The following is a 15,824-nucleotide window of genomic DNA, read 5'->3' as shown; positions in this document are numbered from 1 at the left end:
AATTGAATCCTTTTGAAGGTCTTAAAAACCTTTGACAATAATAGGACAAACCTGCCAAAGCGGTCACTGCTATTGCTTCAGTATCTGCGAACATTAATAGCTCTGCTGTTGCACCACAGAAACTTAATTTTTAATTCGACTTCACAACGCTTACCGACGTTTGAACCTACTGAATAAACGAACGATAGATACAAACTGGTTCTTTGTCTCGCCTCTCTTCAACACGTGTTGGAATGCGAAATCCGTTATCATCAAATTAAAAAAATAAGACAATTATTACAATATATTCTAGTATATTCATTTTCCGGGAAATTCGGGAAATTGATAAATAAATCCCGGGAGTCCCGATATTATATAAGTTATATATTTTTCAAACAATATATATTTTTTTTATTCAGTTAATAAATTAAGTTTTAATTTTTATAGCATAATTTATTAACTGAATAAAACTAAAAAGTTATCAACACTTATACCTATATTAATTATTTATTTTAACTGCTAGGCCTTCCTTTATAACAAGGCGAGTGCAACCTGGAAAATTTTGCCTATGCTGTTGAACAACTTTGAGAAGATATTGAAGCTGTTCTTCATTTTTTGCCAGTTTTCCACAAAAATCTTGAACTAGTTTAACCCCTCTTTCAGCACAGTCATTCACTACCAAAAATGAATGAATTAATTAATGAGCAATGTCAAACTATCGATCCAAATTATTAATGAAACTAGACTCTTGCTCTTTCTGTTTATCTCCCGCGTGAGAAGATTTTTTTTGATAATTGCTCGCATTTTGTTTAATAATTTTAGGAGCTTAACAACAGCATTATAGTGTTGCATTAGAGGAATTCTACATGTCTCCAAAAAAATTTTAAGTTCAGTTACTACAGTTTTAGCAGCTGGTTTCATACTCAAGTGTTGATTTTTCATTATAAAACGCATCCGACCAAGCAACTCACCGTTTGAAGGCAACTTTACACCTTTAAAACTTCCAATTGGGACAACAAGCTCCATACTTAGTTCTTCCTTAGATTTTAAATTCATTTTATGTATTCCACCTTAACGATCAAATATCACTTCACAAAAGCAAGAATCACATTTTTCTTGCAGGATCAGTGGTTTTGGAGATACAACGATTTAAAGAGTGAAAAATTAGTTACGTTATATCGAGGTATACCTGTAGAAATAAAGAGCTTTTATTTGATTTGTTAATACAACAAATAGGCCTAATGATTTGGGAGTTACAATTTTATGAAAAATTAAAGTTCCTGAAATGATCGATTTTTCTGAATACCCTATATTGAAATTGGTCACCATAAAGGGGAAATAATAAAATGGTCCCAATATTGTTCTATAAGGAACGATCCTTCCAAATATAAGGTAATTTTGAGGGATCATATCAATAATGTTGGAACTGGATGGTTGTATATTTTTATTTGAGGCTAACAAAATAAATGGAAGAAGTACTTAATTTATTTCGTGTATTTACATTCACACTTCGAAAATTTTAACTCTAAACTATAGCATGAACCAAACTTGACCAAATTTTGAGTTCTTCAAATTATGTCAATTTTGAGTATATTTTTTTAGCGTGTTAGCTCGAATATAAAACGACGCCAGAAAATTGCGAGATTAAACATCGAACAATATCGCGGATGTGTTTTTCTACAAAAAAAAGATCCCCCCTCCTTGCCCCCCTTATTCACCCCCTCCCTCTCTAGCTACACTACTGTACAGAGTACGGAAAGTATTTACCAATCGGATAAAAATTCGCGAGATTGCGTGATAATCATGCATTTAATTTCGCACGGCACCGAATACGCCTGCATCGCCGCCGCAATGGTCGGTGGTACGTTGCTCTCATTTTAAACACCCCTGGGGGACACGCTCGAAACACTCTACTTTGGATGCTTATAACTTGGTCAATTTCAAAGGGATTTACATCCGGTCTTCACCAGTCGCTTCCTTATATAAAAAAGGTTACATTTTGTCCACAACAGGAATCCGTCGACTACAGCTAGAAGCAAAAAACTGAAACGGTTGCGTTTCCTCATGCATTTGGATCACTTTTCCCATACAAACTTTGAGCCATTTGCGTACGCCAACCACTGGACCGAATGAGCTGAAATTCAGGGGAGCTTCTGGGACCCCCAAACTGTCATTTAAGGATGCAAGGTTCGAAATTCAGGATTTCATGCATTTTGGGCCAGTCTAGGGAAGCATGTTTACCGGATCGCTACGTATGACTGGCTAGAAGACGAGAACGAACGAACGAACGAACTTGGTGTACCGTTAAATCAAATGAAGTTTTATCATGATTGAATTTGTTTTTTATTGTATGTTGTAAAACAGTATTTTAATGAAATGTAATTATGATATTGTGAAACAACAAATACTGGTCTCGGCTCCGCAAAGTGCTAAGCACGACTGAGCATTTCAAATAAACTCCTTGGTAAAAAAAATACTAAGTATACGTTAAAGCTATATGATCACTCCAAAACTAAACTTTTGTGTGTATTTGTACAACATTTTATAGACACACTTTCTGGAACTTAGCATTGGTCGAATTACTCGCAACAAGTTCCAATCGACCAATCCTGTCTCATTGTTTGCTATTGAAAATTGGCCATATCGGACTGTGGGATCAGAAGATATCTCGCTTAACTTTTCAAAAGGACCTAAGTAACATTTTTTTCATGAATTAATTTGAATAGCGCAATCAACAGAACAACATGAAAGCTATTGATTACGCTATTCAAATTAATTCATGTAAAAAATGTTACTTAGGTCCTTTTGAAAAGTTAAGCGAGATATGGCCATAATACTATTTTCTATGCGCAAAACACGCTGAAAAACACTCATTCTTATTTTTTTGAAAGGCACCAACACCGCTAGGTTGTTTTTAACTAATGACACTGCAATCCAATTGAATCATTTGTTTGAGAAACTGCATAAGTCCAACAACAAAAAACTGTTTTCGAACAAATTTGCACCGAATCTTTCGATTTCTTCGATACAGATCAATAGTTTTTGGCAAAATTCAACACCCTGGGGCACTTTAAGTGCAAAAAATGTAAGCAGTACTCCACAATTGCTCATCAAAGTTCGTGGACATATGTAGTTTCTCATACAAACAAAAAAATTTCCATACATTCCCGAACAAATTTTTTTTTTCGTATTTTTTGCCAGAAAACGTATTTTTGGACGAGGATTCAGAATATATAAAATTCTAAACGGTTCAATTTTCAACACTGCTCAGGAATCACGAAAAGTAAAGCAGAAGAATTTAATTCATCAAAATCAGGGAATCAGACCGCATCGTGCTTTCGTGCTGTGCGGTTCTTTCTCTCTTTGCGGAAGGAAGTTTTTAATACTACCCGAAGCTATTTTAATTTCAACGGTGCTTCTTAGCGCTATTTGTACCCACTGATCCCGTTACGATCTTTGCAAGGACCCGTGCCTTCGTTTTATGTTGGACCCGTTTGCGGAAATAACACTCCGACAAGCGGTGGTAATCCTGCAGGGACACCGTTCTGGGAAAAAAAACCTCTTAGAAGGTCACGTCTCCACGCTCAGCAATGAGCATTAATAAAAACAAGAGGAAAGGGGAGTCTCTGAATTCTCCACTTCCTTCTAAGAAACAAGGTTTCAAGACCGTCCTGCCAAAGCGCGGAAAAATAGAAGGAAGCTGGAGAATTCAGATATTCCTTCTTACTCTAATATCGGAAATAATTCTTCTCCAATCGAACTGAGCAATCAGTTCGATTTGATTAATGATGAAATTGAGCAAATCGAATATACCTCTAGCCCAGGTGATTCGACTCATGCGAAAAAGCAAAGGATTCCGCCAATTGTGGTATCTGTTGCCGAGTTTTCTGGCTTCCGGAATGAGATTTTGAGTAACCTTCAGGGGATCAAGGTTTCATTACAGATTGCTAGGAAGGGTGACTGCCGCGTTTTGCCGGGATCCTTTGACGATCGCAAACGTCTTCTTCAGTATTTAACTGAGAAGCGCCATAAATTCTTCACATACGACGACAAAACTGAGCGATTGTTCAAAGTCGTCTTGAAAGGTCTCCCAGTGACGATAAATCACTGGATGAGATTAAAATTGAAATTTCTCAATTACTTGGATTTTCACCAGTCCAAGTAATTAAAATGAAAAAGAAATCACTCTGGTACTTCCCAGAGGGCATTTCTCAAGAATTTTATTTAGTTCATTTTAACAAAAGTGAACTAAATAATATGAAAAGTTTGGAAAAGGCCTGTATTATGTCTCATTTCCGTGTTACATGGGAACATTTCCGCAGGCCTGGGGAAATTTCCAAACCCCACCCAGTGCCGTAAGTACCAAAAGTGGGGGTCATGGAACCAAACATTGTCACATGGATGCTAAATGCATGATTTGTGGTGGAACCTCTCACGCCAAGGACGCATGTCCTGTGAGAAGATTCCAATAAATTTAAATGTGTAAATTGTGGGGGCAATCATAAATCCAATTTCTGGAATGCCCTCACGCAAAAAGTTTTGAATTCCTGTGCAAAATTGATGACGGAAATTCCAATCGGATCCCAGATTCGACGGGTAGAAATTTTTCAAACGCTCAAATTTCGAAACCAGATACCGGTCGAGTAATTCATACCCACCACAATTCACAAACAAATTTTTGCTGCTCGTCAACGGGTAGCAAGCACTTCAGTAAATTCCAATTTTCGAATGTACCTACGTATGCAAACATCGCTGCTGGTAGACAAAATTTCTCTTCTCAAAATGAGGTTTATACCCATGTCCCAACGGAAAATAATGGTCATGTTGCCGATTCAGGTAGCATGACTGTTTCCGATTTTGATTTTTAACTGAACAATTGCATCACATGATTGATGCAATGTTCAAAGCAAATACCATTCCTGAAGCTGTTCAGGTTGGTATAAAGTACACACAAAAAATTGTCATCGGACTCCGTTTCAATGGATCCAAATAATTGTGTGAAAGTTCTAAATTGGAATGCCCGCTCTCTAAAGGGTAAGGAAGATGAATTTTCAACTTCCTAACAGTTCATAATGTGCATATTGCCTTTATAACTGAAACCTATTTAAAACCAGGACTCTCCATTAAACGAGATCCAAATTATTTTATCTACAGAAATGATCGTCTTGACAGCGCCTGTGGTGGGGTCGCTATTGTCATTAATAGACGTATCAAACATAAATTATTTTCTTCGTTTGAAACCAAAGTTTTTGAAACCTTGGGAGTTTCTGTTGAAACAAATTTTGGTCAATTTTCCTTCATTGCAGCCTATTTGCCTTTTCAATGCAATGGACAGCAAAAAAAATTGTTGAAAGCTGATCTTCAAATTCTGACTCGCAACAAATCAAAATTCTTCGTAATTGGTGACTTCAATGCCAAACACCGTTCATGGAATAATGCTCAAAGCAATTCCAACGGCAACATTTTATTTGAAGATTGTTCTGCGGGATATTATACTATTCAATATCCCAATGGCCCAACTTGTTTTTCATCCACTCGAAATCCTTCGACGATTGATTTGGTTTTAACGGATTCAAGTCAGCTGTGTGGCCAATTGGTAACTCATGCTGACTTTGACTCTGATCACCTTCCTGTGACATTTGAAATCTCACAAGAAGCCATTTATAATCCAATCAGCTCTACTTTCAATTATCATAGGGCTGATTGGGATTTATATAAAACGTATATCGATAGGAATTTTGATGTTGATATTCCTCTCGGTCTCGATACCAAAAGTGATATTGGTAATGCTCTCGTATCTTTGACAAATTTAATTGTCGAAGCCAGAGGCATTGCAATTCCTAAATGTGAAATAAAATTCAACTCCATTATTATTGACGACGATCTTCAGCTACTAATCCGTCTTAAAAATGTGAGGCGAAGGCAATACCAAAGAACTCGCGATCCCGCGTTGAAAGTTATTTGGCGAGATTTGCAAAATGAAATTAAAAAACGTTTCGCTATTCTGAGAAATACCAACTTTGAGAATAATTTCTCGAAGTTGGATCCCAGTTCGAAACCCTTTTGGAAATTAACGAAAATTCTTAAAAAACCTCAAAAGCCAATTCCAGAGGGAAATAAAATTTTATTAACAAATGGCGAAAAAGCTCAAAAACTTGCTCAGCAGTTCGAGAGTGCCCATAATTTTAGTCTAGGTCTCACTAGTCCAATTGAGGATCAGGTTACACGGAGCTTCGAAGACATTCTCAATCAAGAGAATGTTTTTGACCCTTCGTTGGGAACTAATTTGGATGAAGTGAGATCTATTACTAGAAAATTTAAAAATATGAAAGCCCCGGGTGATGATGGTATTTTCTACATACTTATCAAAAAACTTCCTGAGAGCTCTTTATCCTTTTTGGTTAATTTATTTAACAAATGTTTTCAATTGGCATACTTCCCAGATAAATGGAAAAAACGCCAAAGTTGTTCCAATTTTGAAGCCGGACAAAAATCCAGCTGAGGCTTCTAGTTATCGCCCAATCAGTTTGCTTTCTTCAATAAGCAAACTGTTTGAAAAGATTATTTTAAATGGAATGATGGTTCATATTAATGACAATTCTATTTTTGCTGATGAGCAATTTGGTTTTCGCCATGGGCATTCAACCACTCATCAGTTATTAAGAGTTACGAACTTAATTCGGCTCAACAAATCTGAAGGATATTCGACTGGAGTTGCTCTTCTTGATATAGAGAAAGCATTTGACAGTGTTTGGCATGAAGGTTTGATTGTAAAATTGATGAATTTTAATTTTCCTCTGTACATTTTTAAACTGATCCAAAATTATTTATCAGATCGCTCACTGCAGGTAAACTATCAGAATTCTAAATCTGATAGATTACCTGTAAGGGCTGGTGTCCCCCAAGGCAGCATACTGGGGCCCATTTTGTATAACATTTTTACTTCTGACTTACCTGATTTACCACCATGGTGTCAAAAATCTTTGTTTGCAGATGACACAGGTCTCTCAGCCAAAGGATTGAAACCTTCTAGCAGACATATTGTCACTATGAATGGGGTTCCAATTAATTGGTCTAGCGAAGCTAAATATTTAGGGCTTCTGCTAGATCAAAAATTAACTTTTAAAAATCACATTGAAGGCCTTCAAGCCAAATGTAACAAATATATTAAGTGTCTATATCCACTTATAAACAGAAAATCAAAACTTTGTCTTAAGAACAAACTTTTGATTTACAAAACAAATTTTTTAGACCTGCCATGTTGTATGCTGTGCCAATATGGGCTAGTTGCTGCAATACCAGAAAGAAGGCACTTCAGAGAATTCAAAATAAAATTCTGAAAATGATTCTGAAGTTGCCTCCGTGGTATAGTACCAATGAACTTCATAGAATTTCTAATATTGAGACATTTTAGAGACAATTTTAGACAAAAATCGTTGCAATCTTCTATTGCAACGATTAACTCCTTGTACCCTTAGTATAAAATAGGTTAAGATTAGTTTAAGTTGAAAACATTGTAATTCCTACATGGTTCAATTCAACCAGAGGAAAATTCTAACTGCCAGAGGCAATTGAAATATATTAATAATAACTAAAAAGTAACATAGCAAATAAGGATGATAGTGTTAAGAAAACACGGAACACCTAGTCTAAGAGATGAATGCATGTATTAGATAATTAGTAAATAAAATAAGTTAAAAAAAAAAAAAAAAAAATCAGGGAATAATAAGATTAAAATATTTATAGCTTAAATTTAAATAACATCTTGTATCAGGCACTAATCAGTGTCGTCAGCAGTTGAGTATTGAATGTGCTGTTGCAATTTTAACTTAAGTCAATTTTTATACGGCTAATTCGTACCGTGTGAATAAAAAAATTGTGTTAGAATGAATTATTGGCAGTGGCTGATTTTCTACTCGCCGCCGTCACATCCAGGCGCTATAGTATATGCGCAAAACAGCCAGCAAGAGTTAACCGCCAGAAATTTGTATGGCGAAAGTCATCTAACGCGGGTTTTCTCAAAATAAGAAACTTTTCATGAAAAACTATTTGGTACCGATTATGCAGGAAGGTGTCCGCTACCATACCTACCAAATATTGTTTTGATGAAAGTGCTTATTTTTGAGAAATCGAGCCTTAGGGATCGTTCAAAAATTACGTCCATCGTTTTTCGGAATTTTCAACCCCCCTCCCCCCCTCATGTCACAAACTGTCACAAATTAATGAACCCCCCCCCTCCCCCTGTACGTACATGTGTCATTTTTTATTTTGGTGATTATTTAAGTTTTTCTTTTTCCTACACTACTTTTACAATAGCATAGTGAGTTATGTCCCTTACTAACAGTTTGAATGTATGTTTTTAAAATGAAAATTGTCCATAAAATACTTTCAATTTTTTTAGGGTGGACGTCACAAAAGACGATCCCCCCTCCCTCCCCCTGTCACAAACTGTCACAAAATTCGGACCCCACCTCCTCAAACCTTGGACGTAATTTTTGAACGACCCCTTAGATGCCTTTCGCCATACTGATTTCAGAAAGTTAACTCCTTGTGTGCCGCTGTAAGCACGCTCAAAGCAGGCGATTCATTGATTTTTCCATCCACGCCGGCTCACGGGGCCGCCGATAAAAGCCAACGGAGCCATTCACTAGCATGCGCCGTGGATTCGATTTTTATTTATTCCGAAACATACTTCGTAGAAACTTGGCCTAGATTTAAGAATATTGTAAAACATAGTTTTAAATAATTTGTATCATTTGGGTGATTGTTGTCTGTTGATACCGAAAAATTAGCAAAAACTGGTTACTATTATTTTATTTTAGAGATGAGCCAGCCAAGGGTTAAATAGACATAAAAAAATCTTTTAAACAAAGATAACGGTACCCGCAAATTTTCGACTTAAAAACTAAATATGAACAAACCTATCAAATTCCCTCCACATTCATTTTTTTTGCCAACTTTCATTCTGTCCATACCTCTCATTTTTCGTTACACAATCCTTTGTATTGTCCGCCAGTGTCTCAGGTTGTGGTAAAGAAATACTGTCCAACGAAATTTTACTTGTGCTAGTTTTAGTAGCGGATTTAATCGTATCATCATCGCTATCATGAATATGATTGGTCTCATAATCTCCTTCAGTAGCATCCAAAAATACCGTAGATTCATTAGAACTCAACATATCGTTGGGATTTGTGCTCGTTTTCATGGTATCAGTAACCTTAGGAAATAAAGATGAATCCATCTCATCATCACAGAATGCATACTGCGCTGCGTCATCTTTGTTTGTATTCAATATAATATCGTGTTCCGATTTTTTCAAGTCCTTCAAACATATGTGAATGTCATTATAGTATTCTCTTCGCATTGAACTTGAAATGTGTAATCCATTTGACTCTGGTTTTTCACACACGTTATTGCTGATAGACATGTATCGTTCATTGCATAAATTTAGGCGGAACTTTGTATACAAATATTTCAACAAATGCGGTTTGAACACATCATTGTTTAGCACTGAGATATGTTTATAATCATTAGATGTGATGTACTTGACTATTCTGTTTCGTAGAACATATCCATGGAATTGGCTCAATTCTCGATGAATAAGCAAATCATCAGATGTGTAGTGTGTAAAACGTATCTGAAATATTTATAATATTTAAAAAGTTTCGGTCTTGATTATATATTCATATTTAATTATATTTACCATGACGTGATTTATTAAAGACTTTTGGTAGTATTTTAGGTTTATCAACAATAGTTTTGGTTTTGTCATTCAATCAATAATAATTTAACATGAACATATAGAGGAATGAGTGACGTCTCATGCACAAAGCCTATTGTGCACAGAAAAAAATAAAAACCCAAAAAGACATGTAAAGTACCTCACAAGCTATGCAGACCACGATCGTCTTCACATGATAAAAAGTGTATTGATATGAAATGGCATATGCATTTAGTTTTCTGAGTAGGGTAACTGTACCAATCGTCGCCATACTTAAGAAAAACTACTTTTAGATAAATAACTAGAAAACATATGGGTGATATTAATATGTCAAAAGAAAGGTTCTCCATCACACTATACAATTTTCCATGGCACTATTCTTAATTTTGGTTCCTATTATGGCAAATTCCATTGATTTCTTATGCGATTGGCTTTTATAGGATTATTAGTGTAACAATTGGCACAAAGAACGTCAAAAAATAAGCAAAATAATTTTTCACAATTATATTTTGTTTATTATGGAGGAGATTAAAGATGATACAGTATCAAATGAATGTGGCTTTTTGTTCTGAACATGTTCTGAAGCGATTTAATGTGCAGTTGTGTACATAATGCATTGGTGCAACAATTGGTATTATAGCCACGAATGGTACATCTACCTTGACCTATTATTTATTACTTTGAGTCTAACAGTTTCAGTTTTTAATTGGAGTCCTGTTGTGCCCTTCTCTTACAACATTACTATCAATGGGCCATGCGTGTACAAATATAGTGTTAAATACAACACATTATCAAAATAGTCCACTTTATGAATCCTCATATATTAGGCAGCAGACTCACTCCATCTTGCGTCAGAAAAGGTGGCTAATGCCTGATAACGATTACACTTATTTTACAATTTTTGAAAATATGAATTACATTTTCAAAATTTTAATTAATCAGATATCAAAATGACGTCATGGAATGATTTCCAGCATATTATTTCGACATGTTATATTGTATACTGCATCATACGTACCCCTTGGAATGTCTTTTCACTATATTGCTTGCCTTTTGTGACACCGCAGCGCTACTTTGTTGTCTCTTCAAATAAGCCGTAGTGAACTATTTTGGTAATAGATTACCGTGGATAATCAAATTTCAGACACACTCAAATTTCGGACGCTTCAATTCGTATAGGAAAATTCCTGAAGTATTTCTCGCTTAACTTTTCAGGACCTAAGTAACATTTTTTCATGAATTAATTTGAGCACTGCAATCAAAAGCTTTCATGTTGTTCTTTTGATTGCGCTATTCAAATTAATTCATGAAAAAAATGTTACTTAGGACCTTTTGAAAAGTTAAGCGAGATTTCATTGAAATGTTTTGTCAAGCTGGATCGGAAGATACATTCTAATAAGACATGTCTGAGCAGTTCAGTTCAGTTCACCCAACCTCGAATATTCGTACGGGAAGCCAAAATTGAGTAAATGGGGTCGAAGTAGTTTGCCTTTACTCCCATATTTAAAAAGTACCCAACGGAAAATTTGTTTACCCAACTGGAGGTTTAATTTACTCAATTTTGAGTTCAGGCAATAAACTCAAAGTTGGATTCCCGCATTGAACTGGCATCATTGGATTGCTTCGCTCTTTTGATTTTGGCAACAGAAGAAAGAGTGGATGAAAGAGAAGAGAAAAAATAACTCAAAAGTAGGTTAAAAAAAACCAGATTAATCCACCTAGCGGTGATGGTGCCTTTCTCGCGCAGAAAGGTAATAAATGTAGCCTATACGCTTACACCGTGATGATGTACAAGAAAGGCAAAACAGTTACACCGTCTAATATTGTGATAGAATATTTACACTAGTAGAAGACAGATGGCGCTGACAAAAGTTTCTCGATTTTCCTATGTTCGAATTTTGACTTTCGGACAATTTCATAGTACTATCAAACTGCATGATGAGCATACTTACGCCTAAATGCGTGCAACACGAGCGTCTTCATAGTACGATAAAACTTTTGTTGGGAGCAAGCCACAGATAAACTTTAAAAATATTCATAGATGCAAGGCATTTTTATAACATATTATTGTTCTATGTGACTATGTCTAATAGGGTGGCTCAAAAAACACTTTTTCAAATTTTTCGATGGGCCGCCCTTTTATTCGGTTCTATTTGATGCCCTGATTCTCTGGTCAAAATTTCAGCCAAATCGGTCAACGTTTGGGCGGTGCTAAACTCGTTGGAAGTTTATATGGAAAAATGTATGCAGAAACATTCAAAAACAGTGATTTGCAGTTGGACGGCACAATTTACTATCAAGAACCATGATACTCATTCAGTTCTTGTAGAATTAAATACAGAATACTCTGCTGAAAATCGCGAAAAGATTAGAGTTTTTTAGCCAAAGATATTAGCTTTTTACTGGAGTGTTGTAGGGGTGAATTTATTTCTTTTCAAAGGTAAAAGAAATGAAATTTGCTCAAACCCCACTTCAGAGAAATGCTAATAACTTAGCTGGGCAAACTCCAATCTTCTCGCGGTTTTCAGCATAACATTCTGTATTTAATTCTACAAGAACTGAATTAGTATCATGGTTCTTGATCGTAAATTGTGCCGTCTAATTGAAATTCACTGTTTTTGGATGTTTCTGCATACATTTTTCCATATAAACTTCCAACGAGTTTAGCACCGCCCAAACGTTGACCGATTTGGCTGAAATTTTGTCCAGAGCATCAGGGCATCAAATAGAACCGAATAAGAGAGCGGCATATAAAAAAAATGGAAAAAGTTTTTCCCATACTAATTTGAGCCACCCTAATGTCTAATCACAATTTTAATACACAGGATTTTGTTTTTACACGATTTTTTCCGATCGTATTTTTGTTCGTGTGACTTCATTCTGCCACCAAAATCTATGCAACATGTTTCAAAAAATCCTAAATAATTCAAAGAAAAATAACATGGTAATATGCGTTAAGCAATTAGGATGGGTGAAAAATTAAAAAAGTGTAAATCGTGTAAAAACAAAATCCAGTGTATTATCTTTTTTATTTTGCGATTCGCAATTAGTATGAAATTCAATAGTGATCAACAGCGTTTTAGTCTCTGTTGGATGCAACTTGTTGCAAGAAATCGGTTAAGAGTTACTATGTGAAAAATTAGCTAATGTTTTGATAGCATTTTGTGCACACACATACACACACACGGACAGACAGTTGGGGCAGCAGCGACTTTGTCCAAGGGCATGACGACCCCTCCCCATGGCCACTGCAAGTTAGAGCATGGCCAGGGGGCCATGGCCAGGTTATTGACGACCCATGGCTTGTGGAGGCGATGAACCGCAAACGCCATGGGCTTTCGGCCTTCGAAGTGGCGACGGAACAGCTGGACGCAGAGAGGTCAATTTGGGGTGCACGCGGCCTCATCATTCTTGATACCAGTCGTGCAGAGGGAAGCAGGCGCGAAGTCGACTCTTCCCACCTTCCGAGGACATAGGGCGTGGTAAGGCCACCTGGAAAGCCGGCAATGCGCTGGCACGATACCATGGTGTTCTTCTAAAAAAGCAAGTCACGATGTTCGATGCTGCAAGGACACGCAGCTAACCTCGAGGGTGCGTTGTGCACTGACCCACCTTTGAAGCATTACTTTCTGGGCATTACCGAAGGGACTACGGGCTTGGCGGCAATGAAAACGGTTTAGCGGGTCGGGGATGTAGTCCTGCCTCCCTCGTTTGCTGTTGGAGGTGGTCCCTAACCCCGCACTTCCTGGACAACGCAGGGTGTCTGTTGAGCAGATTCCCCCTCCATTGCATAGGAAGAAAAAAAAACACGGACAGACAGACATTTGTTCAGCTCGTCGAGCTGAATCGATTGGTATATAACACTATGGGTCTTTGGAACTCTTACCAAAAGTTCGTTTTCGAAGTGAAATGATAGCCTTTCTGTACCTTTCTTTACTTTGTTGGACGAGAAAGGCAAAACCTCAACTTTGGGTACTTTTTTCTTCCGTGTACTTGATGAGCGAAATTCAATTATGCTCGAATAAACCTCAACTGCATGTTTTCGTCAAGAAAAATCATTCGCCGATAATAAACACTATCTACGTAGGAGCTAATTGCCCGATATAAGCTTTAGCTTCCGCACGAAGCTTAATTTTTTAATTAGATTTTTTTTGTTTTCTGGAGCTAGAAAAAGAAGGGACAATTTCTGAAGCACAAACCTCAACCAGCTATTGTTGGTGTGCATCCAAATTAATTTTATGCAAAATCTTCCAAATGTCATGTATCAAAACTTGATGTTTTTCTTTCCGTTCCATCCATTATTTATGTAAGATAAGCGAAAGACTAACGGAGAGAATTTTTCGCTAATGAAAATATGATTTTGAGATCAAAAAATGACAGAAAGGTGAATGATAATGCATAAAATCAACAGTGTTAAGCCTTTACAACCCTTGAGATGAATTTATTTGGCGTTTGCAGCTCAAAATAAATTAATTTTGAGCCAAAAATCTTGAACTCAAAAATTCACGTGTTTTGCATAATATCAACTTTACAAACCCGCAACACAGCCAATCTAACAACATGCTGCCCTACGAAAAACACGCCGCTGCCAATTGAAGTAATCGATTATCATTTTCAACCAATCAGCAACCGTTACGATTGTGACGGAACATCGGTACGATTTTTAATGACACATCCTATCGTGTGAATGTCAAAAAAAAGGAAAATTCTGAATTTGCTATAGAAATCTGAGAAATCGCTAATACACAAATTATCCTAGAAGCAAATAATCAATAAAAATAATTTGTCAAATGCTGCGTAAGTGAAAATTCACCCAAAAAGGATATGATAAATATATCGTTACTGATCAGCGTTTTAGCAGAGGTTTTGATTCAGTGTGAGTAAGAAAATACTCCTTCTGAGTTTTTCGTTTCTCCCTGAGATGTTTCTCCGTGTACAGTCGAATGAAAGCATCACAACAAACAAAAATAATGTTTTGCGCAGGCTTCAGTTTGTGTCTGTATATTTCATTGAAGGCTATCATCGAAAAAAAAAAATTAGCATGGTAAACTAATTTGTAAGCATACTTATTTTCACATGTAAAATATATTGTCGTTTTAGTACAAATATTATCTACTAGTAGCATTGAGTATCTTATTGATACAAACTAGTGTGGAATACGATCCAGAAGACACTGAATTGAAAAATGTGATTCCTGCTAATGGTACGTTCGCTGCATTTTATCCTCGAGAAATGTATGGAAATCGCAACGGGAACGTAAGAGCACCGTTCGCTCATGGCAGTTTTTATAAAAACAGAAACCCAGCATTAGTTGATGTTCGTAATGCCGCTGCTTATGGATACCGTTTTGATGGCAAACGTAGGTTCAATTTTTAGTGATATTTGGATGATTTTGTTTTTTACCGTACATAGTTTCAATATATTTTGTGATAATTACTAAAATATTGAATAAATGACGTTGATGTAATTTATTCCAGGTTCATAAGATTGAGAAATAATTCCCGAGATATATACATAAGGACTGTTCAGTTTATAAAGCGGACACTTTGTATTGTCGATGTATTAAAAATCTGTATTTTTGTTTTCGTTGAATATATTATCTGGCCTTCTAGAAATTAAATCCACTTATCAACGAAACAATTCTAACTCAGAAGTTTGCGATATTCATAACAATTCCAAATTATTGGATTTTCAACAACTCCGACCGTTTATATTCCGTTTTCTGGCTGCCACAGGCTCTACTGCTTCTGGATATCGACAAATCATTGACCGTGTGTTTCTTCCCGATCTTCTTGATTATTTTGTTTACATGCTGATTTACATTTTTTCACAAAATGTCAATTTTGCTTATAAAAACCCAGATTAATCCATCTAACGTTGATGATACCTTTCTCGCTCATTATAAACTGCCGTTATACGCATAACTGTCCCATGTATATAGGGAATCCCAGCAAACAGTATGCGTATAACGGCAGTAAACTGCTTCGATAAAAGCAAAAATATGAAGCAATTAATGGCTCAGCGCTGGAAAATGTATATTCGGTGCCAGTTTTTGATTGCTATATAGACATTTGACGTATTTGAAATAATTCTTCTCCAACTTCCAAATTCTAATTTATAGGGT

The 15,824-nt window shown here is 36.2% G+C and overlaps 1 protein-coding gene and 1 long non-coding RNA gene across 4 annotated transcripts in view; one reads left to right on the top strand and one right to left on the bottom strand.

Annotated features, from left to right (window-relative positions):
* The window catches only part of LOC134211769 (inactivation-no-after-potential D protein), a 291,678-nt gene extending 281,863 nt beyond the window's left edge, over positions 1–9,815 (bottom strand). For 2 of the 3 annotated variants that reach the window (XM_062688989.1, XM_062688990.1), the window contains exons 1-2: positions 9,683–9,815; positions 8,955–9,616 (exon numbers count right to left, since the gene is read on the bottom strand). In XM_062688989.1, the coding sequence (XP_062544973.1) occupies positions 8,955–9,616; positions 9,683–9,751 (731 nt within the window). In that variant the 5' untranslated portion in view covers positions 9,752–9,815. The remainder of the gene's footprint in view (positions 1–8,954; positions 9,617–9,682) is intronic. The other variant, XM_062688991.1, reaches the window with a different exon arrangement.
* Positions 9,816–14,645: 4,830 nt separating this feature from the next.
* Positions 14,646–15,167, top strand: LOC134215953 (uncharacterized). The gene is made up of 2 exons (XR_009980386.1): positions 14,646–14,744; positions 14,801–15,167. It is a non-coding gene; the product is annotated as an uncharacterized LOC134215953 (long non-coding RNA).
* The last annotated feature ends 657 nt before the right edge of the window (positions 15,168–15,824 follow it).

Source organism: Armigeres subalbatus, chromosome 2 (genome assembly GCF_024139115.2).
Source record: "Armigeres subalbatus isolate Guangzhou_Male chromosome 2, GZ_Asu_2, whole genome shotgun sequence".
In the NCBI taxonomy this organism is placed as follows: domain Eukaryota; kingdom Metazoa; phylum Arthropoda; class Insecta; order Diptera; family Culicidae; genus Armigeres; species Armigeres subalbatus.
The sequence above is the reverse complement of the archived record's forward strand: the minus strand, read 5'-3'. Positions and strand labels throughout refer to the sequence as shown.